The 27169-nt window shown below is 41.4% G+C and overlaps 1 protein-coding gene across 4 annotated transcripts in view; it reads left to right on the top strand.

Moving 5' to 3' along the window:
• Positions 1-5722: 5722 nt before the first annotated feature.
• Positions 5723-27169, top strand: part of MYH10 (myosin heavy chain 10) — a 139591-nt gene continuing 118144 nt past the window's right edge. The window contains exons 1-2 of one of the 4 annotated variants that reach the window (XM_058559736.1): positions 5723-6022; positions 12511-12886. In XM_058559736.1, the coding sequence (XP_058415719.1) occupies positions 5964-6022; positions 12511-12886 (435 nt within the window). In that variant the 5' untranslated portion in view covers positions 5723-5963. Of the gene's footprint in view, positions 6023-6201; positions 6287-12510; positions 12887-27169 lie in introns of those variants that run through there. The other 3 variants (XM_058559734.1, XM_058559735.1, XM_058559733.1) reach the window with 3 other exon arrangements.

Consider the following 27169-nt stretch of genomic DNA (forward strand, 5'->3'; position numbering starts at 1 on the left):
GACGCCGCCACAGCATGGCTTGCCAAGCGGTGCGTCAGTGCATGCCCGGGATCTGAACCGGCGAACTCCGGGCCGCCGCAGCGGAGCACATGCGCTTAACCGCTTGCGCCACCGGGCTGGCCCTTCTCTATACTTTTTAAATGTAGCTCCTAGAAAGTTTAAACTTACATACGTGGCTTGTATTGGTGGCTCACATTCTACTTCTACTGGACAACACTGGTCTTGAGGGAGGATACAGGGATGGAGATGAAAATGTGTAAGGAGTTTTTATATGTGCTTTTATAAAAGTGTGTACAGGATACAGTGAGGGTTTTTTTTTTTTTTTTTTGGTGAGGAAGATTAGCCCTGAGCTAACACCTATTGCCAATCCTCCTCTTTTTGCTGAGGAAGATTGGCCCTGGGCTAACATCCATGGCCATTTTCCTCTACTTTATATGTGGGACACCTGCCACAGCATGGCTTGATAACCAGTGCGTAGGTCTGCGCCCAGGATCCAAACCAGCGAACCCCAGGCGGCAGAGCACATGAACTTAACCACTATGCCACTGGGCTGGCCCCAAGAGATTGTTTTTAATTCAGGGTGCCATGAGAAGAAGGAGGAAGAGAATCCACTTATAATGTGTCAAGCATCGTGCTAGGCATTATGGATATCCTTATGCACTATGCCAGGCACTTTAATATCTTCACACATTGGCTTCGCACGTTAAACACTCACTTAATCCTTGCAACAGCAATCATCACAGTCTGACATCACAATGTCTTTCCAGCCTGCTGCTCCCTTCCTAGACCAAGTCACCATCATCTCTGCTGGACTGTTTGCTGCAGCAGCCTCTTAACTGGTCTCCCCCAACTCCACTTCCATCCATTCTCTCTCTCTTTTTTTTTTTATTTTTTATTTTTTTCCCCGAAGCCCCAGTAGATAGTTGTATGTCATAGTTGCACAGCCTTCTAGTTGCTGTATGTGGGACGCGGCCTCAGCATGGCCGGAGAAGCAGTGCGTCGGTGCGCGCCCGGGATCCGAACCCGGGCCTCCAGCAGCGGAGCGCGTGCAGTTAACCGCTAAGCCAAGGGGCGGGCCCCATCCATTCTCTATGTTATGACCAGAGCGATGCTTCTAAAACACAAACCTGGTGATGTTACTCTTCAGATTAAAACTCTCCCGTTGTTCCCCATTGTCCTCTGGGTAAAATCTAAACTCTCCCTTATGGTTTACATGTACAGTCTGGCCCCTGCCTCCATCTTCAGTCCCAGATTTCACCATTCCTCCGTGCTTGTTCTCTTTGCTCTGGCTATTCTGAACTTCTTTCGAGCTTGGAAAGCCCTGCATTCTCTCTTCTACATGCTGCTTTCTCTGAAAGAATTTTCCTTTTCTGTTTGTCTGGTTAATGTCTTTTTCTTCAGATTATATTTTCAACATGACTTTCTCTAAGCAAACTTTCTGGAACTTCCCCCACCATCTCCCCTGCCTTAACCATTCTGGGTTAAGTGTCCCTGGATCTTGCTGCACTTCCCATAATGCAGTACTCTTATCATCCTACATTGCATTCTCTCAACCCTTTGGGACCAGAAGCCTCTGTGAGAATCTGCTAAAAGCTGTAGATCTTCTCCCCAGAAAAAAAGAGCACAGAATAAATTTTGCAGACAGTTTCAGAGGTTTCATAGAACCCCTAAAGCCCTTTAGGTTTCCATGGCTTCCAGATTAAGAACCCCTGCTCTATTATAATTATCTGCCTATTTGTTCGTATTTCTTACTAGACTGTAGGCTCCTCGAGGGTAGAGACCACACCTATGTGGATATAGTCATTTCCTCAGCACCTGGCACAATCCCTCTAGCCACAAAAGATACTCAATAAGCTTTTGCCACAGGTATGACTTGTTCTACAACATTAGGATGCAAGGACTCTCATGCCTTCATTTTTCTAAGTCAAATTAAATCTGATTTAGCCTTATCCCACATGGTTGGCGAGAAATCTTAAATTAGTAATTTTCAGGAACCTCTTCTCATGGTTTTTTTCCCAGAACTCCAGAGCTTAAGGGGCCCAAGAAAATTCTGGAAGGTTCCTCTTTTCTCAGCTCATTGCTGTCTCTGTTTTTACCATTACTCCTTCTGTTTCAAGTGCCACACTTGAGCACTGATCCTTCACATCTGTCAAGTATTATTGCCTCAGGTGGGCTGTGAGATGGTCATCATAGTAGTCTGTGCCCCAAGGTCCTACCACTTCCAGGAATCATGTTGAAAGGGGGCCCCTGTCTATACTTCTCATGGACGCTCCAAACCTCCTGTCAGGGAAACAGCTCTTCTAAGAAATACCACCCTTCTTCTTACCTCTCTGGAATGATCTGACATGAAATCCCTCAACAGGCATGACAGGAACTGAAAACCGAAATAAATGCCTAAAAAGACCAGGCAAAGAATGTCAATGAATAAAGCAGACTGGCCATAAGAGACAACAGGGAGTAGTGGCGACTGAGGCACACTGGGGAAAATATGCTTTGTCTAAAAACGAGTAGCAGCTAAGGCATCAAAAAATTGATGCTGAATTTTCAGATCTTCCAATTTTTCAAGGAAAGCTGGAAATCTGGATTTTTATGTGATAGCTCTTTTTTCTTTATTTTTAATAAGTTACTTTATTAAGGTATATTTTGCAAATCATGTAAATCACAGTATAAAATTCAATGATTTCTTCAGTAAATTTACCAAGTTGTGCAAACTTCACCATAAATCAATTTTAGAACATTTTCATCATCCCAATAAGATTCCTCATGTATATTTACTATTAATTCCTGTGCTGTCCCTCCTTTCCCCACCCCAGCCCTTACCCCAGGCAACTACTGTTCTACTTTCTGTTTCTACAGTTTTTCCTTTTATGGATATTTCATATGGATGGGATCATACAATATGTGGTCTCTGTGTCTGACTTCTCTCACTGAGCATAACATTTTCAAGGTTCATTCATGTTGTTGCACATATCTGTAGTTTGTTCCTTTTTACTGCTGAATAGTATTCCATCGTATGGATGTACCACATGTTACCTATCCATTCACCAGTTGACAGACATTCCATTCTTTTTGCTATTATGAATACTGCTGCTATGAACATTTATGTGCAAGACTTTGTGTCAATGTATGTTTTACTTTTTGCTTTTGTTTTTTGGGTAGATACTTAAGGGTGGAATTGGGGGTCACAGGGTAAATTTATGTTTAACTTTTTAAGAACTAGCAAATTATTTTCCAGAGTGGCTGCACCATTTTACATTCCTGTCAGAAATGACTGACAGTTCCTGTTTCTCTACATCCTTGCCAACATTTGTTATTGTCTGTCTTTTTTGATTATAGTCATTCTAGTGGGTGTGAAGTGGTATCTCATTACGGTTTTGGTTTGCATTTCCCTAATGGTTAATGATGTTGGATAGCTCTTGATTTTTAAATGTTGGAATTCATTCAAATTAAAAAAAAAAAAAAAAAAGCTCCATATCAGCCCTGTACAGATGGAACAAAACAATTTAGAACAAAATAGATTCATGGGCCGGAACCACCCTGAGGGAACCAGTTTGGACTTCTGACCTAGACTCTGCAAAACAATGGTCTGTGAACTTTTTCTTTTGGGGGTAAAAGCAGCCTAGACTGCCAGCAAAATTTACTGTGGAGAGAGAGGGGAAAGATTTCTCACTCTTTTGTAATGAACTTGTAGATTAGAAAAAAGGACAATTTTCAATCTGTGTTCATAATGCTACTTTTTTCCTCTAGTAAATCATCCTGTTACATATTCATTGAATGAGTCCTTTAGGTATATATTGGTATCTCCTTTTTAGAGATGAAGTTAAGGAATTTGTCAAAGGTTAAAGACTTAGTAAGTGGCAGAGATGGAGTCAAAGCCAGGTCTATCTGGTTCTAAATCCTGTGTTTTCCACATCAAAATGGCAACAGATTCTGGGATGGGGCTACGTGGCGTGAGACGAGACTGGAGTCAGAAGAGCCTGACTGGATGATAGAGGTGGAGGGGGACACGATGTGAGAACAAGAGAGAGGAAGGATTCAAAGAGGTTTCAAGACTGCTTTCATTAACAGACAAAGGGAAGTTGGGAAAAGAGAGAGTTTGGCTGGTGGGAGGAAGTGGAAGTGGGAAGAAAATAGGTTCAGGACATGCTGCCTTTGCAGTTTCCCTCCTATCCAGGCGGAGATGTCTAGCAGGCAGTTGAAAACATAGAGCCTGAGTGCTGGAGAGACTCCAGGGCTAGAGATACATTTGGGGACATTCTCTTTGTTATTGATTTCTCATCAAGACTAACATCTTTGTGATGTTTAATTCTGGTGAGCTTCCTGCCCTCGTCTTCTGATGGTCCACTGAGTTTGTTTTAAAATTATGAGAAACCGCAGACTTGGTGGCTAACAAGGCTGTTTGAATGTGGATGCTCTAAGCATGGAACACTACATTCAGAAACGACTTCAGTGGATGACAAAGCTGAGACTCAGGGCTTAGAGATGGAGTCTTTGGTCTTCTCTAAAAGAATATTTTTAATTCAGAAGAGGAATACCATTCATATATTGTACAGCTAACTTATATTCCATGTGTAGACTGCATTAAGAAGCACAGACTTCTTCATGGAGTCAAGTCACAAGACACCTGGACAAGGAGCAGCTTACCCCAGCAGGCAGGTGGGGGTGGGGGACCAGATGCACTAGGACAAAGGACAGAACCTGATTCTGACTTCCCCAGGAAAGACTCTGCACTCAGCTGCCTTGGAACCTTCTCTGAATTCCACCAACCCTTCCTTATCATTTCCTGCCTTGTTTTGTTTTTTGCTTTATTCACTTTGTACTAGACTGGAAGTTTCCTAGGCTTAGCCACTTACATCATATCACATGTATTAAAACGCACTCATATCCAACATGAAATAACTACATCTTGCTGTAAAATTTTTTGAAAGGATTTCGATAATTTTCAGTTTTTGTATGAACAAATCATTCATTTTATTCTTGAGATTTAAATTTTATCATATTTAGATATAATTATTTGAATTGTGTTGCAGTTGGCTAGATTCTGCAGACATCTCATTAAATATTTGTTAACTTCGATTTTTCCAGTTTCCTTTCCTTATTTTGGAGCCATTTTTTTTCCAGGTCTTAAACGTTTTCTAAGGCCTTTGAAAAGCTTATAGGCCCCAGGGGATACGATAGCCCTGCAGAACCTCCTCATAGCCCCTCTCATGTAGGGAGCTCTATTTGATGAGTGAGTGAATGAATGAAAGAACGAATGATTGAAGTCCTTTTCCCAAATCTTCTCTCCAAGGCGGCTTCTCATTCTGGAATCTCAGCCCAGCCAGGAGGCTAGGTAAGGAGGCCCCTCCCCTCGTAAACACCAAAACTGCGGCAGCGGAGGAAGCTGTCCGGGGCCCGGCGCTCAGCGGGCCTCGGCAGGGTCAGCCCAGAGCCCAGGGTCGCGACACTGGCTGGAGCGCGGACTGCGGACCGCCGCCCCCACCCCCCGCAGAGCCGTGCGCATGGGCAGAGCTGCAGCCCGAGTCCTGCCTCCCCTCCCCCACTGCAGGTGAGCCGGGGCCCCCACCCCCGCAGCCCCGGGGTGACGTAAGGCCTCTGGACTGCGCTCCGCTCCGCCCCTGCAGGCAGTGCCGGGGGCCCGCGACTCCGCGGTGGAGGCCGGTCCCGCTGCGGGACACGCCGGCTGCGGCAAGCAGAAGAGACGGCCAGGAGCTCGACTGGGCTACCGCGGCAGTTCGACGCCAGAGCGAGACGCGTCCAGGCGGAACTCGGCGCTCCCGCCGCGGCACACCTGCCCTACTGTCCGTACAGCCCAGGCCCCGGCAGGGTCCACACCCGCTGGCCCGCGGGACCGCCGGGCGCCCAGCTTGCCTCAGCTGTCCATCTCCGCCCGAGCCAGCCAATCGCCCGCGACTGCCTCGGCCGCACCTCCTGGAATCTATGACGGGCGTGCGGGGCAGCCTATGAGGTTGGGGCCCCGGCGGGCTGGGCTGGGAGCGGGAGCCAATGAGCATGATTTCAGGTGGGTGGAGGGAGCGGACCTCGCGAAGGTAGCTTCGTTCGGGTTGCTAACGTCTTCCCTTGGAGATGGGCGCGCAAACGGACCAGTGGGTCTGGGGGCGGCGGTGACGGGCGTGGAGCTGGCCCAATGACGGTGGGAGTGGGTGGGGCAGCCCCGAGCAGCAGTGCTAAAGGAGCCCGGTGGAGGCAGCGGTGGGTTTGGGACTGAGGCGCCGGATCTGTGGTCGCGGCTTGGGACGTGCGCCGCCACCATCTTCGGCTGAAGGTGAGAGGTGCGGCTGCCGGCGTCCGAGTGCGGCGGCCGGAGACGGGGCGATGGCTTGTGGGGGAGAGAAGGATCCGGGCTGGGGGCCGGGGCGGCTCTGGAGAGCAGGGAAAGAGGCGACGCGGGAGCTGGGGGAAGACAGAGGGAGCTCTGGGCAGAGGGTTTGTCCTGCGGGCGAGTTACATTCGTGTGAGGAAGGACCTGGGGGAGGGTGGTGGGGTAACGGGACCCCCAGTGGGTGGAGAGACCCCTGGAGGGGCGGGGAATGAGGTCCTTGAGAGTGAGACCCCTGCAGGGATCAGGGCCTGGGTGTGCGGGAGGACGACCCCCGGGGAGCTGGGGACGGAGATCTGGAGGTGGGGATGTGGGGACCTGGTACTTGGTGTGTGGGATCTTTGGGGGCGCGGGGTTGGAGGGGCCTGGTGCCTTGGTGGGTCCCAGAGTGTCCCGCGAGTCTCTCTGTCTCCTAGGAGGGGTGAGAAACCTGGGGGGGGGCTGGAAAGCGCGACCCCGGTTGGGGGTCCAGGGGGCTGGACGGGAAGGGCCCCTGGGTGGGTTAGGCCGGGTCCGGCACACCCGGCGCGGTAAGGGGTTCGCCGAGGGCTCGGAAGGCGGCGGCGCGCCCCAGGCTTGTAGGGTGGAGGGACCGGCGGGCAGGGGCTCTGCACCGCCCGGGAAGCGCGCGGCGGGTGGGGGTCTGAGGAGCCGGCCGCCGGCGTTTGGAGGGTTGGGCTCCGCTGGTGCCGGGGCAGAAGGGGGCAGGCTCAGAACGCGCTCTGTGGACCGCGGGGCCGGGGGTGGACGCCTGGCGAGGCCCGGGCGTTTTGGGGGGGGCGAGGCGGGAAATGTGGCGGGGGCGCGCTGCAGCAGGGCGGCCGGGGGGGAGGGTCAGCCCTCGCTCGGGATCCCTTTATTGTGTAAGTGATCTGGAAATGGCTCGCCGCAGAGTCTCTTCCTTGCCTTCTGCAGTTGGGGGTCACACCCCGATCCCATAAAATCAGACTGGAGTGGGGTTGGAAGGAAGTTGAAGCCGCGGAGTCTGGCATTTGCGGGGGCTTTGTGGGCCTGTGGTGGGCGGATGCGGCCCAGGGACCCGGGAGGCCCCCAGCCTGGCCTGCCTGGGAACTCGGGCCTCGGGAAGGAGGTTGGCGGCTCGGCGGGTCTGAGCTCAGCTGGTGAGGTTTGGGTAACGTGGCCTCTGCCTATGACCGTTATCTCTGTTCCTTAGGGCCTCTGCAGCTCCCTTCAAGATCACTGCGGTTGATGGAAGGGGGTGGGGTGTGGTGGGGTAGGGTAGGGGAAGGCGGGCGGGGTAGATCCAGACTGCAAATGAAACAAAGACGGCTGTTTTCGCTGAATAATATAATACTAAGTATAATACTTTGGCTTTGCCGAGATTTTGTTTTTTAGCATTGAAACTGAGGAATCTTTGAGTCAGGCTTCATTTCTTGATAGTATCTCACTCTGGAAAACTTTAATTTATTTATTGTTTTATTGCTTTCATCAATCTGACCTTATTAGTTATTCTTTTAGTTCTTTGCTTTTGATGTTTAAGTATGCCCTGTCTGTCTCGGATTCTGGAAAAGTGGCCATTTTATGCGTCTCCTGACTTCTGCATCTTAAATTCAGTTCTCCCCCGTCCTTATCTGGAGAAAGCATATGGTGTAATTGTGCGATATAGCGCGAGCTTTTGCAGCAAAGGGATGTGACCCGAGAGCCTGGCTTTTTATTTGGGCTCCCTTGGGAAATCATTACAATGAAGACAGACGGGATGGAAGGTGAGATGGGGGAAATTTTGAAGGACATGTTTTATGGTGAAAGACTATATGCTACTGTGGTTTATGTACTTTCTCATCATATATGAAGAATTAAAATTCCTGGTGTTGGGTCCACGTTTCAGAAATATTGAACACAGTGTAAAGGTATTAACTGAGAGATGGTGCAGGCCATAAGTAGCCATAGTGTCCTTTTTGCATTTGGTTCGTATTTGTGCTTATGTGGTTAAGCAGAATTTTGATAAATTAACAGGCTTGCACGTATCTGTAACGTAAGTGACCTCAATGATAGCGTTACACAAATTGGGACACTACTGTTACAGTTTATCTGTCTCAGAGGGATGCTCTACCATGGAAAATTTAGCCGTCATTTTTGTTTGGCTTCTAACATGCAAGATATTCATAAAATTGAATTGTTTTCCTGTATCTATACCTATAATAGGTCCTGGGAGGCAGTTGAGAAAATTACTGTGTGGCATTTCATTGGAGGTAAAAAGTGGCCTGGCTGCACAGAGCCCCAGGGCTGTGTGTGCCCAAATCGAATGAAGGGGATGGGGCTTTGACTCTGTAGGGGGCTAATTCATACACAGATAAGTGATTTAACTATAATTAGGCAGTTATTTCAAATGACACCAAGAGCCTTCAGAGTATCGTTGTGTCTCCTGTAAAGAGGTTTCTATTTATTCCTTTTTTTCCTAAGTATAGGTATTTTTCTGTAAAATATAAAGCTTTTGCCAGATTGTGCAAGTGTATTCATTGGCTGAGCCTGTACTCTTAAAGCTATAATTGGTAGGGTTTTTATTTAGTAGAGAGGCAGTATATGGTGTACAAGATGCCCTTCAGAATTTCCTCCCTCTCACCTTCCATCGTTGTAGAATGCAGTCTGCATCTGAACTCTGGGTTTAATCCCAGCTCTGAGATTTGGTAGCTGTGTGACCTTGGGCCAGTTATTGGTTTTCTCTGTAGCTCAGGTTCCTCATCTGTAAAATGGAGATATTAATGATAGCTATCTCTTAGGGCTATTGTGAGGATTAAGAGTTGATATATGTGAACTGCTTAGAATAGTGTCTGGCCATAATTAGTGATATGTAACAACAGAGTTTGCAGTTTCAAAAATTGTAGTATTAGAATTTGCACAAGGCAGAGCATTTGGGAGTGGTTCACTGTTAAATACCAGTATTATCAAGATTGGGTACCAAATGTACAATGGAATGAAAGAAAAACAGCATATTTGGCAATCACAAGTGAAGAGTTAAGATGAACAAAACATCTTCCCTGGCCTTGTGAACGCTATCAATTAAACAAGAATTTGAGTACCTACTACCTGCTAAGCCCTCTGGTACAGTGCAAGGGAGGGCCAGAAGACTGCCAGAAGAGCAGCACAAGATGTTAGGAGAAGGCTGAGGATTAAATTGCCAGACTGACCTGAAAAGAACTTCTGAAAGGGTGGCATTTGGGTCAGGATTTGAAGGAATGGCAGGTTTTTGATTGTGGAGGAGAAGGTGAAGCTCGCTATGAAGGTAGGGACCACTCAGGTAATATTTGATCAACAGGTGTAGATCCCCTCCAGAGGACCAAGGACAGGGCTAAATGCTTACCATATAGCAAGGAATAGGAAATCATATGCACAGTGTTTAGTTAGTTGTAGAAAACTCTGGAAAAGTAAAAGTAATTTGTAATCCCACTACCCAGTGAAGACCCAATGAATATTTGTTCCTTTAAAAAAAATATATGTGTATATGTAGTTTTCCCCCACAAAATCGGGAGCATTTTGTAATTGCACTTTTGTGATTTATTGGTTTTTTCTTAAATTACGAGAATTTCCCCACCTAGAAAAAGTACTGATAAATTTAAAATGTACCGATTTGATAAAGTAATTTTTAAATACATAATTTACTTTTAAGAAAAGACCTGTTTTAGAAGTGACCTGTTAAGTTATTCTAATTTCTAGTCACCTGCTAAATTTAAGTGTGTAATTACGTGCCCAGCGTAAAATTAAAGAAATGTGTGCGTGCCTTCTGGCAGCAAGACAGTTTCCTAAGTGTTCTATGGGATATACAATTCATATCTATTAAGAATAATGAGAGTAACTGGTTATCATATTTTGTTATAGTTGGATATTTTCTCTTTTAATAGACTTTGTCCTTCCTAAAGGCAGAGCATGTGTCCTGCTCTCCGTCTCCAGATTCATCTAGGATGATTCCCACTTTAAAGCCATGCCTCCTTTCTTAGCAGTGTGTAGTATATAAGTTGGAAAGACAAAAGCCTGTTAATAATCTTATTAGTGCGGTCCCTAAAAGTAATGGGCTTTTGAAACCATTTGTCAGAACGTACCTGTGCCCATGAATATTTTCTGTAAGAAGGCAAATGCTAGTTTAGTTATGAAACGTTGTTAGGAATTTTGTTTGTAGAAGTATTAATGTTAAATGTTTTGTGACTTTTTTTTTTTTGGTTTCATTTATTTTGTGATTTTTGTTTTATCCAAGTCCATAATCCTTAAAACTATTTTTTAAGTCAGGTTATGAATTAGTCTAGAACATTGATTTTCAACCTTTTATTCTAACCCAACATACAGTGGCTTACCATGGCAGCCAGAGAACTATAGAGCGATGGTTCTCAAAAGTGTGGTCCAAGGACCAGCAGCATCAGCAGCAACTGGGAATTTGTTAGAAATGCAAATTATTGGGCTTCACCCTAGACTTAACTAAATCAGAAACTCTAGGGATGGGGCCTGGCAATCTGTAATTTAGTAAGCCTTCTAGATGCTGTGATGAACATGCCCAAGTTTGAGAACCATGCTCTAGAACATGAGTGTTTGTAATACTTACATTGTAACAAATAATTTCTGAAGAATCTTAGCTATTTGATTCTAGTAAATTCTTATTAGGGGTGAAAGGGCTAGTATTTGTACCCACTATCAGTGATTAATCTTTTAGACTACAGATAGATCCCTTTAAGAATCTGAAGAAAGTTATGAGTGTTCTCCCTAGAAAAGCACACACACACACATATATACAGTAAGTGTACAACATTTTTTACCATTTCAGTGATTTCATGGAGCTTGAAATTTGTCTGTGAACTCAAGGTTAAGAACCTCTTAACAACTTTGGACTACTTTGTGATTAACCTTGCAGCCTTCTATCCTCTTGCGTACAAAGAATCCTATCACTTTGGGGGGAGGGAGAAGACCGAAGGATTTGATAGAGCAAGTGTAGGTACTCGGTTGGCTTCTTGCATTCATTTGGTTGAAGTCATGGGAACCATGCTTATGAAATTTGTAATAACTTGGGATTTGGAGTAATAACAAAAGTGTTTAATGATGGTATCAGATTCCAAAAAGATATTGTCAGGCAGGAATGATGAGTCACGTCAGAAAGGTGAGTGATGAATGTAAAATCTTGTCATTTGATCCAAAAAGCCAATTGCACAAGTATAGGAGGAGAGGTAGCTTAGAGCAACGTGTATGGAGCTTTAGCTGACAGCTTATTATGAGTCAACAGTAAATGAGTGCTAAATAAACCAATTAGGTCTTGAGATACATTAATTATAAAAGTCACAGAAACGGAACTTTCCCCAACGTGGCCTAAGGTTGTTAACGGTTCCTTTTTCTTCTGCACTGGTCAGACCATATCTGCATTATGTTTGCTTCTGGCCCCCACACTGTAGAGGGCCATAAGCACTTTGGAGTCTGTTTCGAGTCGGGAGATCAGGGTAGTGGAATGAGTCTTGATGAATGATGGAATGCTGAAGAGGAGACAGAGGGAGTAGGAGCAGCTGCAGGGATGGGAGTGGAGACCCGAATAGCTACCATCACATACTTGAAAGGCTATCGTGTGAAGCCCAGTTACGCTTGTCCTCTGTGGCCCCAGCTGATCCCATTATGACCACACGGGACATAGAGAAGCCGCAGGGGGACTGAGGTGGGGTATTTGTAAGGAAGAACTTTGAGCCTGTTGTCTGAAGGGGGAATGAGAGGCACATTTTAGACCTGATGCTTTACTCTTCTGGCATTTTTGTAGTTACATCCTTGTGGTCACACTAATTCCAGTGCCACCCTCCGGACCTTTTATCATGAATCTTTGTTTTCTTTTTCTTTATTCTGCTTTCCCTTCTTAACTCCCTGTTTAATTTGTGGTGAGGGTGAAAGAGGAGATGAAGAGGAAAAGAGTCAAACTGGAACTTTGCTTTTTTCTTCTGCTTGTTTTCCAGCCCTCAGTAACTGAGGGCATGTCTTGAGTGGTCTTCAGAAAACCAGTCATAATTTGTGGTCACTCCTGAAATTTACCTTGGAAACTCAGTTAGTATGGCTGTGAAGAGGAATACCCAGCTCCTTAACTCAAAGTTTATGCTTTCTGTTTACCAAAGGTTTTAAGTTTCTTAGAAAAGTAAAATTTGTGAATCATTTTATATTTTTAAATATCTAACTTTGTCCTCCTCCTCTTCTCTTAGAGGCAGTTGCTCTTGGATCCTTCTGTTTACAATGGCACAGAGAACTGGACTTGAAGATCCAGAGAGGTATCTCTTTGTGGACAGGGCTGTCATCTACAACCCTGCCACTCAGGCTGATTGGACGGCTAAAAAGCTAGTGTGGATTCCATCAGAACGCCATGGTTTTGAGGCAGCTAGTATCAAAGAAGAGCGAGGAGATGAAGTTATGGTGGAGTTGGCAGAGAATGGAAAGAAAGCAATGGTCAATAAAGATGACATTCAGAAGATGAACCCACCTAAATTTTCCAAGGTGGAGGATATGGCAGAATTGACATGCTTGAACGAAGCTTCCGTTTTACATAATCTGAAGGATCGTTACTATTCAGGACTTATCTATGTAAGTATTCCCTCTAAATGTGAAGTGGTGACTGGGAATTAATGTAAAGTATACATACTGTCATAATCACACAAGAATGTGGAATACCCGTACTCTCTGATTAACAGTACCATTTCTATTAAAGATGGAAAGATAGTCTCTTGCTTACCCAAGTCTTGCTTTGCTTTAAATCTTAATACATACTTTTAAATAATCTAGTGTGCAATTAAGTGATGGAGGACAGCATGTGGCAGAAAGACCAGGGAGTTTAATATGGGAATAAAAGTTGCATTAATAGTAGGATACAGACAGCACACTGGAAGAAAACCAGTGTATATCCCGGAGTGTGGAGTGGCAGGGCTGTAAGCTTTAGAGGTCTCGGTGAAGAGCAGGCACAGGTGCATTGGGTACAGGGAAGCGGGAAAGATGAATACTGAGATTTTTAAGAGGAAGCAGTTCAGGGTGAGATTGAGGTTGAGGTTGTCCTGTGGTTAGCAGTTGACACATATGTTGCAGTCCCTGATGATGGCGCTGACCATATAGAAGAAGTCACTGAAAATAATAAGGAATAAGGTAGAGAGAAAAAATGCAAGCCAGATACTGAAAAAGCCTAGAATGACAAAATAGGTTTGAAGGAATAGTAGACACAGGTGACAATGATTTAAAGAAGATGGTGCAAAAGAATGTAGATTTAGAATAAAGAGAAGTAGAGAGAAAAGTTGACATTGCAATGGTCTGAATTTGGAAGAGTGGTTGAATTATGCAAGGGTTGTGATGCTGAAGCTCAGGCATAATTCAAAACTTCAGCAAATCAGAACTAGTTTTCCTGTAAGAATTAATTAATTTATTGAATATTTGCTGAGCATCTCCTGTGTTCTAGGTGCTGGAGAAAGCGTGGTGAACAGGCCAGGCTAGGTGATACATCCTATAAGGAAATGAAACAGGACTGTGGGATAGAGTTAGTAGAAGAACGGCTTTCCACAGCGGGTCAGTGAAGGCCTCTTTGAGAAGGTAGCGTTTGAGCTGGAATCTGACTGATAGGCGGGAGCTGGCCATGGGAAAATCTGAAAAATGAATAGTTCATTCATGACCTTTGCCAGAGTAGTCTTAATCAAGCCTAATGGTCTCTCCTTGCTTATTTTTTTTTTCTGTATGAGGCAGGATGCAAAGTAAGAGAGTAAGAGGCACCGCGGTTGGGAAGGTGGCCTGAGGAGAATGGAAAAGGTTTGGAAAAGAGGAGAAGCCAAGGATAAGAAAATGATTGGAGAGCAGCATTGGGAATCCAGTTGAGACTGAATAACAGAATGTGTAAGGCAACCACATTTTTGTCTGGCTGTGTGGTTTTGCCAGAGTGTTGGCTTGCCCCAGGTCTGTGAAGGCAGAGAAACCTGTTCACTGTTGTGCTAGCACAGTTCCTTTCTCTTCCCTCCCTTGTCAAACAAGTTGAAGGGGCCTGGAGGGAGGGTGTTGGGAGTGAGGGAGTGAGAAAACCGGAAGATTAAGAGATTGTGGTCAGCTTGTAAGGTTGACATTTAAGATTTGAGAGGCGGATCAATTTTGGATGTTTCCTGGTGCAGTGAATTGTGAAGGGCTGGAAATGTGATGACACACCAAAAAGTTGTGGGGAACTGGAATGGGGAAAGGAGCCAGAGTCGTCTTCACCTTGTTTCCCCACGTTGGACCTTGTTGGTTGCTGCAAGTAGGAGGGAGAAGGGAAATAGAAAAGGGAAAGAGATTGTAGGTGAAAGATAAGGAATGGAAGAAGAGACGGTTTATCTGTAGCCGTTCCTCATGATAATTCTGAGTTTGCAAGTATCTTTTATTAAGTTTGATTTTTTTCCAACTTAACTCAGGAACAACTTGAGTGAATTTCTGAGTTTCTTTTCAAAGCATGGCCCCCGTGGTGTTTATAGAAGAATCTGAGTTTTTCTCAAAGTATTAAGGTCACAACAGAGGTAAGGATTTGGGAGGATCATATCTTCCATTAGTACGGTGGAGAAAGAGTTCAGTTTCTACCTAAGATTCAAGTTGGAGAACTTGACTTTAAAATCCTAAGAGAACGGGGGCTGCAAATAGCTAGGATTGTGATAAATATGTATTGGGCTTTGGAATTGACCAGGCATTTGAAATTGATCAATTGAGGTGCCTTGACATAGATACTATAATAACTTGGGTAGGACCTATTTGGACATATTTCTATAGGTAAGATACAATGCATGTTCATTTAAATAAGTTAGGTTGCTAGCAGGTTTATTTATTTCCTTATATTTTCTTTGGATTTATTCTCCCTGACCTCCAACTTCCCAGGTCATTAATTTTTATCTCTTTCCTAATAAAACCGTTTAAAAACTGTAAATGTCTCCTCTAATACTATTTTAGCTCATCTCACATGTTTTGATATGTAGTATTTTTATTGCTCAGTTCTAAATATTTTCTAATATCTATTATTTCTTTAACCTATGAACCATTTAAAAGTATACTTTTAAAATTTCTAAATGTTGGTTTTTAAGTTTGTTAGTGATTTTTAAATTAATTGCATGGCAGTCAAAGAATATAATCTATATAATTTCTTGTTTTTGTTGAGACTTGCTTTGTGTATTATATTGTCGGTTTTTATGAGTGTTCTATATATGTTTCCAAATATGTATATTCTGTTGTGGTTGGGTGTGGAGTTCTATATAGCACATTAGACTAAGCTTTTTAATTGTGTTTAAATCTTTATATAGTCTTACTAATTTTTGTATGCCTGGTCTATTGATTATTGAGAAGTGTCTTAAAATCTCCTAGTGTGTTTTATCAGCTAAGTATACATCCCTAACCAATGTAGTTTAGTTTCGCCTATTTATGAATTTTTTGTGTGTGTATGAGGAAGATCGGCCCTGAGTTAACATCTGCCAATCCTCTTCTTTTTTTGCTGAGGAAGACTGGCCCTGGGCTAACATCCATGCCCATCTTCCTCCACTTTATATGGGACACTGCCACAGCATGGCCTAATAAGCGGTGCCTCGGTGTGCGCCCGGGATCCTAACTGGCGAACCCTGGGCCACCGCAGCGGAGTGCGCGCACTTAACCGCTTGCGCCACTGGGCCGGCCCCTATTTGTGAATTTTTATATGAATGAATCTCATAGTATATAGCTTTTTGTGTCTGTTTTTTTGCTCAGCATTACATTTTTAAGAGTCATCCATATTGCTTTGTGTTGGTATAATTCATTAGTTCCCAAAGTGTGGTCTGTGGTCCCCTAGAGTTTCCTCAAGACCCTTTCAGTGGATCCGTGGGGTGAAAACTATTTTCTTTACTATATGAAGGTGTTATTTGCCCTTTCATTGTTGACCTTGGTACTGATGGTACAAAAGCAATGATGGGGAGAACTGCTGACACCTTATCCTGAATGAAGGCAGTGACCCCAAACTGTACTCGTGGTCATTGTAATCCAGTTTGACTCAAGAATGTCCATGATAAAACAGGAGAAATGAATGACTTTATTAAATCCCAACCCTGGAGCACACGTCTCTTTAATATCCTGTGGGATGAAATGGTCGGTATGCGTAAAGCACTTCTCTGCATGTTGACCTGTGATGATTGCCTTGAGGAGAGGCATGTGTGTAGTCATTTGAGTTGCCAACTAAACTTGCTACGTTTTTTATAGAACACCATTTTTATTTGATAGAATGACTGATAGATAAACTATGGTTGCTCACACTGGGGTATTTGGCAGACATTTTCTTGAAAATGAACTAAGCGAACCTGTCACTTCGGAGAAAACAGCCGACCGTGTTTGTTGCCAGTGATAAAATCTGAGTTTTCACATGATAATTAGAATTTGGGGAAACTTGTATCTACCACTGTAAACTTGACAGCTTGTCAATACTTAAAAACCTTTCTGATGAGATAGCAATATTAATGAATGTGATTTTTTTTAACGTCATATAGTGGAATGTCATCATTTAGAAGGCTTGCGTAATTCAGTGAACCAGTGTTTTCCAAATGATGTGCACATGATGTTACAAAATCATGCTTGGGTAAAAGATTCATTCAACATGCAAGATAGGCCAATGGATTTGATGTATGTAGAGAGTATGAAAAGTTCATTGATGGGGTTTCAGGTGCCACATTGCATCTGATCTTTAAGAAATTCTCACTTGTGGAGTTTTGGTGTAGTATCAAAGAGGGACATCTACAATTACTTGAAAAGGGTGTTAAACTACTCCCCTTTCCATCTAAGTATCTGTGTAAGGCTGATTTCTTTATGGGCTGCAACCAAAACAATGTATCAAACAGATTGAATGCAGAAACAGATAGGAAAATTGAGTTGTTTTCATTAAGCCAGACAATAAAAGATTTGCAAAAATGTAAAACAGTACCTCTCTTCTTTTCACTTTTATTTTGGAAAACAAAAGGTTATTTTTCATGTGAAATGTTATTTACATTAACATATATTTATTGTTATTTTAAAATGAATAAATATACATTTTAAAAACTCAACATATATATATATAACACGCAAAAGGTCTTTGGGGTCTTTAATAATTTCTAAGAGTGTCAAAGGCCCTGAAATAAAAAAGTTTGAGTATTTTGTTCATTTTTGTTGGAATATAATATTCCATTGTAAGATTTTTGATCCAGTTTATTTATTCACTCAACTGTTTTTTGGACATTTGATTTTTGCAGTTTGGAAACAAACATTATGAACATTACTCCAGTGAACAGCCTAGGACATGTAGCTGGTGCACATAAGCATGCCTTTCTGTAAGGTGTATAACTAGGAGTAGAATTCCTGGGTGATAAGATGTGCATATCTTTTACTCATATCTTCAGCTTTTCTACATAATGCCTTTAGTCAACTTTCCGCAGGAAACAAAAGCCCACAAACTAGGTATTTTGAGAGTTTAATAAGGGGACAACTTACTAAAACAGTCCTTTCTCCACTGCTCTGAAGTGCCACCTTTGTCATAAATCAGATGCTCATAAATGTGTTCTTGACTCCCTATTCTGTTTCACGGGTCTTTGTGCCTATCTTTGGGCTAATATCACGTTGTCCTAATTATTACAGCTTTATAATGTCTTGGTATCCAGGATGGTAAGTCTTCTCATTTGTTGTTCTTTAGGATTCGTTTTGGCTGTTAGATCCTTTGCATTTCAATATAATTTTAGAACTTGCTTGTCAGTTTTTCATACACGCACGCACACACATGCACGCGCACACACTCTCTCACATAACCTTGTTGGAATTTTGATTGGGATTTTGTTGATTCTGTAGATCAACTTGGAGAAATGAGATCTTTATTATCTTCTAGTTCATGGATATACCCATTCATTTAGTTCTTAATTTTTCTCGATATGTTTTATGGTTTTCTTTGTGGAGGCTGTGTACATCTTTTGTTAGATTTATTTTTGAGTATTTGATTTTTTTTAGATGCTATTTAAATGACGTTTTAAATGTTGTTTTCTAATTGTTGCCATATTGTAGAAATACAGTTGCTATGTTTTTTTTTACAAATAAATATTCTAAGATTACTTATTGATTATAATAATTTAACTGAAGATTCTTTTGGATTTTCTGTGAACATACTTGTGTTATCTGCGTGTAATGACAGATTTATTTTTCCCTTTCCAATTTTTATGCGTTTCTTTTACTTGCTTTATTGCACTGTCTAGGACCTTCAGTAAATGTTAATTGAATAGAAGTGGTGACTGGAGTCATCTTTGTATCATTTCTGATCTCAGAGGGAAAGCTTTCAACATTTCACCATTAAGAAGGATGTTTGCTATAGTTTTGTTTTGTTTTTAATATTCTTTATCAGATTATGGGAAGTTTCCTTCTATTCCTAGTTTTTATCCTGAATGGATGAATTTTTAAAATCCTGATTGCATGTTAGTTTATCAAATGTTTTTCCAGCATCTAATGAGATGATAGTGTGATTTTTCTGGCTGTTTTGTTATTGTGAATTGTATATATTTTTCAGTGTTAAACTAACCTTGCAAGGACCAAGTGTTCTTTTTATGTATTACTAGATTCCTAGATTCTGTTTGCTAATATTTTGTTTAGGATTTTTGCATCTGTGTTCCTGAGTGAGACTGGCTTAAAATTTTCCTTTCTTCTAATGTCCTTGTCATATTTTGCTATCAACATTATGCTGGTTTTGGAAAATGAATCAGGGACTATTTCATCTTTGTGTGTTCTTGAGAAGAGTGTGGATAGGATTGATGTTATTTCTTTTTAAAAGAACAATATAGTTTTCTTTGTGGGGAAGTTTTTCTTTAATAGATAAAGAACTTTGCAGATTTTTAAATTTCTTATATCCATTTTGATAATTGTGTTTTTCTAGGAATTTGTCTATTTCATCTAAATTTTCAAATTTGTTGGCATAAAACTGTTCATAATACCCTCTTATTCTCTGTAGGATTTGTAGTAGTATTCTTTCATTCCTGATCTGCTTCCCTTTTTTTTTAAAGAGTCTCACCAGAGGTTTAAGTAATGAGCTTTAGCTGTATTCTACAAGTTTTAGTATGTTGTGTTTTTAATATTGTTCAATTCAAAATAATGAGGATGTCTTCTTCGACTTTATGAGTTATTACGAAGTAAATTGCTTAATTTCCAAACATAAGGGAATTTTCAGATTTATGTAGTTTGTTATTTCTAATATAATCCCCCCTTGGTCAGAAAACATACCCTGAATGAGTTCAGTCCTTTGAAGTTTGTTAGACTTGCTTGTGGTCCATCATATGATCAATTAGGGTAAGAGGTCATCGTGCACTTGAAATACAGGTATATCCTGCAGTTGTTGGATGCAGTGTCCTGTATGTGTGGTGTCATTCAATTTTATATATCCTTATGGCTTTTTATTTTTATCTGTTTGTTGTGTAGGTTACTGTTAAAATCTGTTTCTCTTTAGTTCTGTCAGTTTTTGCTGTATACCTGTTGAAGCTATGTTATCACATGTATACAGATAAAGAATTTTTATATCTTTCTGGTGAATCAGTATGAAATGGTCTTCATTTTATTAATGCTTCTTGCAAAGTTTATTTTAGTATTAGCTTTTTTTTTTCCTTAGTGGTTGCATGGTTTATTGTTTTCTAAACTTTTATATTCAGCTTTTCTGTGTCTTTACACTTAAGGTAGGTCTCTCATAAACAGCCTATAGTTATTATTTTTGCCCCTAATCTGACAATATTAATATTTTAATTAGATTATTTAGCTTATGTACATGTAAAGTAGTGACTAAAATTTCAGTGTAAATCTACATCTGACTCATTGCTTTCTCTTTGTCCCACCTGCTCGTGCTGTCAGCACCTTTCCTTTATATCTCCTTTTTGGATTAGGTAGTTCTTATTATTCTGTCTTTTTACCTCTTGTTAGTTATACATTTTTGCTATTCTCCTAGTTGTTTTCTTAGTGGTTACCTATCCTAACATGCATCCTGGACCTACTGAAGACTGATATAAACCAGAACTCCCACCATCGTGGCTAATGAAGGGACCTCAGAGCTCTTGGCCTCCACTGACTCCTCCTTCCCAAACTTACATGCTGTTGTTTATTTGTATTTACATATATTTCATTTTAAAACTCACAAGATATTATTACTTTTTTTTTTTTTCTTTTGTGAGGTAGATCAGCCCTGAGCGAACATCCATGCCAATCCTCCTCCTTTTTTTTTCCACCAAAGCCCCAGCAGATAGTTGCATGTCACAGTTGCACATCCTTCTAGTTGCTGCATGCGGGAGCGGCCTCAGCATGGCCGGAGAAGTGGTGCGTTGGTGCGCGCCCGGGATCTGAACCCGGGCCACCAGCAGCGGAGCGTGCGCACTTAACCACTGAGCCACGGGGCCGGCCCGATATTATTACTTTTTAATACAGTCGGTATCCATTTAGTTTTATCTACTTCCTTTCATTGCTTTTCATTTTTTTCTACGTCTCTTAGCTCCCATCTTTTCTTTTAGAAAGGGTCTCTCTATTTGTCTGACAGTGTCTTTATTTCTCCTTTGTTTTTGAAGTTGGTTTTTTCCTGGATTTAGAACTGAAAGGCAGTTATTTTCTTTCAACCCTACGAAGATAGCATTGCATTGTGTTCTGCCTTCCGTCTTTTTCTGTTGAGAATTCAGCTTATAGTTTTGTTAATTCCTTTGAGGGTAATCTGTATTTCTCCCCCACTAGCTGTTTCTAAAGTCTTCTCTTTGTCTTTGGTGTTCAGCAGTTTTGCACTGACGTGCTTAGGTGAGATTTCCTTTTCTGTATTCTGCTTGGAGTTTGTAGCATTTTTGAATCTGTGGCTTGATGTCTTTTGTCAATTTTAGAAAATTTTTAGCCGTTATGTCTTCAGATACTGTGTCTGCTCCATTCTCTCTTTTTTCCTTCTTGGACTCAAATAGCTCCTATGTCAGACCTTTTCACTGTGCCCCTTATATCTGTCACATTCTTGTCTATTTTCATTCTGTTTTCTCTTATTCTTCAGTCTGAATATTTGCTTCTGATTAAAATGTCAAGTAACTAATTCTTTGTTCAGCTATATTTAATTTGCTGTTAATTAAACACATCCATTGAGTTCTTAATTTCAGTTACTCTGTTTTTCAGTTTTGGAATTTTCATTTGGGTTTTCTTTTAATAGTTTCCAATTCTCTGCCAAAATTCTCAATCATGTCTTTTAATTACTTGAACATATTATTATCCAATATCACAATACAAGGCAATAAAAATAGACTCACAGGGGATCCAGATATTATCTTGCATTTTAGTCATAACTGTTGCCCTTATGTGCCGGTTATTGTATATAAGAAATTGTGGCGGTAATTTGAGGCTCTGGATGATGTTCAGCTCGTTCTAGAGTTTTGCTTTGGGCAGGCAGTTAGGCCAAGGGGGAAGAGCACACATGGGTCAGCCAGGGATTGACATCCTTCCCAGCTGGGAGTCAGGCTGTGTGAAGGCTGGTCTGTTTTTGGTATATCTTAACTCGGGGTGTAGCCATGAGGGTCCCGACTGAAAACCCAGGGTGTTTACCCTCCTCCTGGGTGGCTGGAACTCTGAAGTTTTGTTCTCTTGGCTTTGCATGCTGCTGAAAGCTCTGCTCAGCTTCTTGCTTCTTAGCAACAGTTTTTGGGATTTGTGACTATTATCTGCCTAAAAAAGAAATAATAATTCTGTATCATCAAATATTCAGTCACTTTTCAGATTCTCCTCATTTCTCATAAATGTTTGTTATAGTTGGTCTATTCAATTCAAGATCCAAACAAGGTCAATATATTGTAATAGAGTGTTATGTCTCTTCTAATTTAGGTTTCTAATCTCTTTTTTTTTTTTTTTTTGGTGAGGAAGATTAGCCCTGAGCTAACATCCATTGCCAATACTCTTCTTTTTGCTGAGGAAGATTGGCCCTGGCTAACATCTGTGCCCATCTTCCTCTACTTTCTATGTGGGACACCTGCCACAGCACGGCTTGATAAGCAGTGTGTATGTCTGCACCTGGGATCCGAACTTGCGAACCCCGGGCTACTGAGGAGGAGTGTGCAAACTTACCGCTATGCCACTGGGCTGGCCCCTTCTTTTTTTTTTATTTGAAGAAACAAGGTCAGTTGTGCTGTAGAATTTCCCATATTCTGGATTTTGTTCATTGCATTCCTATGGTGCTTCCTATCAACTGGTAATTGGATCCAGAGGCTTGATCAGATTCAGATTCAGGAGGCACGTAATGCCAGGTTGTCTCTCACTTCATGATGTTGAGATTGACCGGTGAGTCAGTAGTGAGTCACTTGGGTTTTGTCAGCCTGATTCGTGCATTAGGAGTGTCCTTGTCATTCACCTAAAGGTTTCAGCAGCCAGTGGTGAGCATTGTCCAGATCCATTGTTTCATTAGGGGCTGTACAATGGTGGTCATCTAATGCCTTCACTCCTGTGTTTATTAGCTTGATGAATTCTTTTTAACTCGATATAAATTATCTCCCCCCCACACACAGGCACACAGTTTTCTTCAAGTTTATTTTTGATTATTGTTCTTTTTACAGACTTTTAGCCTTTTTTCCCCCCAGAGGAGCGATAGTGATTAACATTTTAGTTATCCTTTCTCTGCTCTCTGTATTCATCTGTCCTCTGAGTACTTTTTTTTTTTTGGTTTTACCTCTGTGCCTTCTTTTTCTTTTCTTATTTTGCCTTTGTTCTGTTTTTCTTTAAGAAGGAAGCTTTCTCAGAATAAATGTGTCCACTATATCCCCTGCTTTCCTGATGTCTGTTCTGCTCTTTTTTCCTCCACTGTAGGTTTTAATTTTTTATTGTTTCAGATGATCCCTTCTTTACAGTCTCTCCTTGCCTTAGGCACTTCTTTTTTTTCCTCATGCATTTCTGTTCCAATGTGTAGAGTCCATGTTGTATTACATTCTGTTGCAGCTGTAAATCTATTTCCTAAAGTTTCCTTTTAGCTTATTTTGTAGATAATCTCTTTGTCTGAAACCCCTGGGTGATAATGTTTTCCTTGTTACATAGGTTTTTTTTTCCCCAAACACGTGAATTTATCCACGTGTGGTGTTTGCAGATGGTGTGAGTGAGTTACTCTTTCTTCTCTTCCTTTCCTTTTGGGTGGTAGTCTTGATTTCTTCTGAGACTTGCAGTTGAGTTGTAGGTTTATGTGATGCTCCCAGTTCAGTCGCCTGTTCCTGATCTCTGCTCCATCGCAGTACGTCTGCACCTGCCTCCGTTTCCTGGTTCTCTAATCCTTTCAGCCTGTGAAAATGTATACACGTATTCCTCCTTTCTTAAACAGAGGCCTGACACTTAAAGGATGAATAAAATTTCTCAGTGCTAGACAGGAGATGGGCATTCCAGGCAGAGGGATCAGCATACAGGAAGCTTGGAGGCATAAAGCAGCATAGTGTGTTTAAAAAATTGCAAGTTTTTTTGTGCAAATATTTTTGTCTGTTTCTCGTAGGTAAAGTATATAATAACATTACTTGGTGTCTTAAAGTTTACACAAACTTCTCCCTCAAGCCTTTGCAGTTCTTCAGAGTCTGAAATATTGTCTTTAGCAATCCAGTATTCCCAGCTGCTCACTAGGCATTTGACTGGGCTCACCTACTGTAATGAGTCCAATCCCCTTTTAACATACCGCAATCTCAATATGTTAAAAGAGGATTCATTATCTTTTCTCACAAGTCAAATTATTTTCCTGTCCATCAGTAACTTTTCCAGTCTCTAAAGCTTGAAAACTTTGGAGTCATCTTTATCTTGTATCTGAAATGGTTGTTCTGTATTCCGAGTTTCTGAGTGCTGTTGAATCTCCATCCAGCTTTCTCTGTGACTCACCCCTTCCCCATTTCTGTACTGCCTTTTCTCTCATCTAGGCCTTGTTACTGTGCCAGGTCTGTTCCAGCGTCTTCACTTCCCGCTTCTCATCTCTTGCCCCTTCCAATCTATTTTCCATATGGCTGCCAGATTTATACTTTTTCAAAAATGCTTCTTTTCGTTCGATCGCTCTTCTCTCCTGAACCTCTAATACCTAATCACCTATAGAGCACAAAGTCTAAATTGTTCAGTTTGATTTTCTAGCCTCTTATTTCTTACATCCCACAGTACAAACGATTTTCAGCTAGACTAGTCTTCTCATTCCACCTTGGATATATCTTGCCACCAGGTTTTACGCTCTTACTATTTTAATAGGAATTCCTTTATCCTTCCTTTTGACCTAAGTCTTTAACAAGAACATCAAAGAGCATCTAGGTCTGAATTTTGTACCTAGTTTTATAGTTTCTGACAAGATGGCCATGACTTTCAGTGCCTGGGGTTTGTTGTGTGTTCTGCTCCAGAGTGTCTTTACTATTTCTAAAACCTGTTCATCTTTCTCTTTCTCTTTTTGTACCACTCTCTTATTAATGCTTTATATTATGTCTTGTTTATTTAGTGTATATTTGTCTTCATACCTAAAGTATATGTTTCTTGAAGTGCTTAATATCTTCTGTGTATTCAAATACTTAATGAAGTTTAATTTGAACTTTAAGATCTTAAAGAAATTATTTTAACAACGTATTGCCCTCCTACCATGTGCCTTGAGGAAGACAAAAGTGATACAGTATTGGTTCAATTATGAGTTATGCAAGAGCCCAACATTTGAGCTAATTTTCTAGATAGTTAAAAGTTAGCTCTTTTTTTTTTAAATAATTTTATTTATTTATTTACTTTTCCCCCAAAGCCCCAGTAGATAGTTGTATGTCATAGTTGCACATCCTTCTAGTTGCCGTATGTGGGACATGGCCTCAGCATGGCCGGAGAAGCGGTGCGTCGGTGCACGCCTGGGATCCGAACCCGGGCCGCTACCAGCAGAGCGCACACGCTTAACCGCTAAGCCACGGGGCCGGCCCCAAAAGTTAGCTCTTTAAAAGCACTTAAATTAATAATATTTCCACCCAAACATTTATTACTGTCCCTCTTTGGCGATCACAGAATACTGAGGATTATTTAGCCTTGTTTTTTGAGGACTTACTCATGTTTATGAGACTTACTCATCTTTGTAATCCTAGTCCTTAGAAAAAAGTACCCAACACATGGTAGACACACATGTTGGAATTATTTCTGATTAACAGTGTCATTGTTATGATCTGTTACCATGCCATACATGCTATGGGAGTTAAACTGAATTTGTATATTTTATCTTTCTTAGAGCTTTTTTTTTGGCCAGTCTGTAATTATTTGCTTCCTATAAAAGTGAAGTACAGAATCTGTAGCTTCATGATACAGTGTGATCTAATTTTTGAATGAAAAAGTGAGGTTGTATATATAAAAATTCATCAAGGTGTATAGTTATGATTTGTTAATTTTACTGTATATTAAACTCAATAAAAAATTAAAATATTGAGATTGCCTCGCCTTAGTTTTCTCACCGTTAATAAAACCTTTGTTTTTATTGTCTCTCGCTGCCTTTTTGTCATATGGGTGTCAGAGAGAGCCTGGACTAGGTAGACAAGAGACTTGCTTGAGAGGAAGTGCCAAGATGGTGATGTGGGCAGCCCAGGAGCTAGCCAAGGTTCTCTGCGGTATGTGCTGGACGGATGAGAAAGCCAGCAGTCTGAAGACCTAAGTGGTCGGTAAAGGAGGGGCAAGTTATTACTCTGGCCTCAGGCAAACAGGGACAGTTGTCCATCTGGCCAGTTCAGAAGTAAGGCAGACAGCCCAAATCAGTGACCTTAGGGCAGGGGCCTTTGCCTTTTTTCCTCTTCTAAACCTCTGACCTAGGTAGGAAGTGTGCTCCACATCCCAGCCTGCAATTGTGAGTTAAGGAAAGATACAAGGAGAACAGCTAGAGAGGTGGTTCTGATCACTTAACTTTTTCTGGCAGGCTTTCATTCTCTTGTTTTAGCATTAGTAACTGCTAAAATAGAGTAGTCTCTAGAGTGCCTTCTGGTGGTAACTGCCAAGGTTTCAGCCTTCATGAACACAGCTGTTGCTTAGAATCCCCCTTGGTGTTCCCTGGGGAAGCAGGCCGTGATGCTGAACACCATCAATCCTCAACCTTTTTTAGTGTCCTGTTGCCTCTAGATTTGGTCTACCCACATCACCTTAAATAAAAAGGTCTGCCTCATAATGCGACTGAGTGTCCTTTTCAAATGCCTTCAGTGCCTCAGAGGACTGGAGATTCTGGCAGCAATTCTAACTGCTCTTGTTTTTCCATAATTCCCACGGTCACTTTTGTAGATTATTCTCAGAAATCATTCTATGTGAATTTTAAACCCAAAAGTCAGAAGTGTTCATAGTGTCAATTCTGAGTAATGATTATCATACTGATCAGGAAAGTTTCTATCTTCTAGACTAGCAGCTCTTAAAAATTATTGAGGACCCCCCCCAAAGAGTTTTTGCTTATGTGGGTTATATTTATCAGTATTTACTGTATTAGAAATCAAGAAATATTTTAAAAATATTTATCAATTCACTTAAAAATAATAAACCATTTATTACTTATTTAAATAAATTCATTTTAAATAAATGTATAACAAGTTAACATAAGTTATCTTTTATGAAAAAAACTATATTTTCCAAAACAAAAAAATTCGAAGAGTAAAAAGTTTTACATTTTTGCAAATCTTTTTAATAATCGCCTTTTCAGATAATTGTGGATATTCTTCTTGGAGTCTCTACCCAAACTTAACCAATGGTATTTTCTTAAAGATTAGTTGCGATGTGGAATCTGAAACTACATTAATGAGTTTTTTTTTTTTTTTTTTTGGTGAGGAAGATTGGCCCTGGGCTAACATCTGTGCCTGTCTTCCTCTATTTTATATGTGAGACACCTGCCACAGCATGGTTTGATAAGCGGTGCATAGGTCTGTGCCC

The sequence above is a fragment of the Diceros bicornis genome, chromosome 18, assembly GCF_020826845.1.
Source record: "Diceros bicornis minor isolate mBicDic1 chromosome 18, mDicBic1.mat.cur, whole genome shotgun sequence".
NCBI classification, from domain to species: domain Eukaryota; kingdom Metazoa; phylum Chordata; class Mammalia; order Perissodactyla; family Rhinocerotidae; genus Diceros; species Diceros bicornis.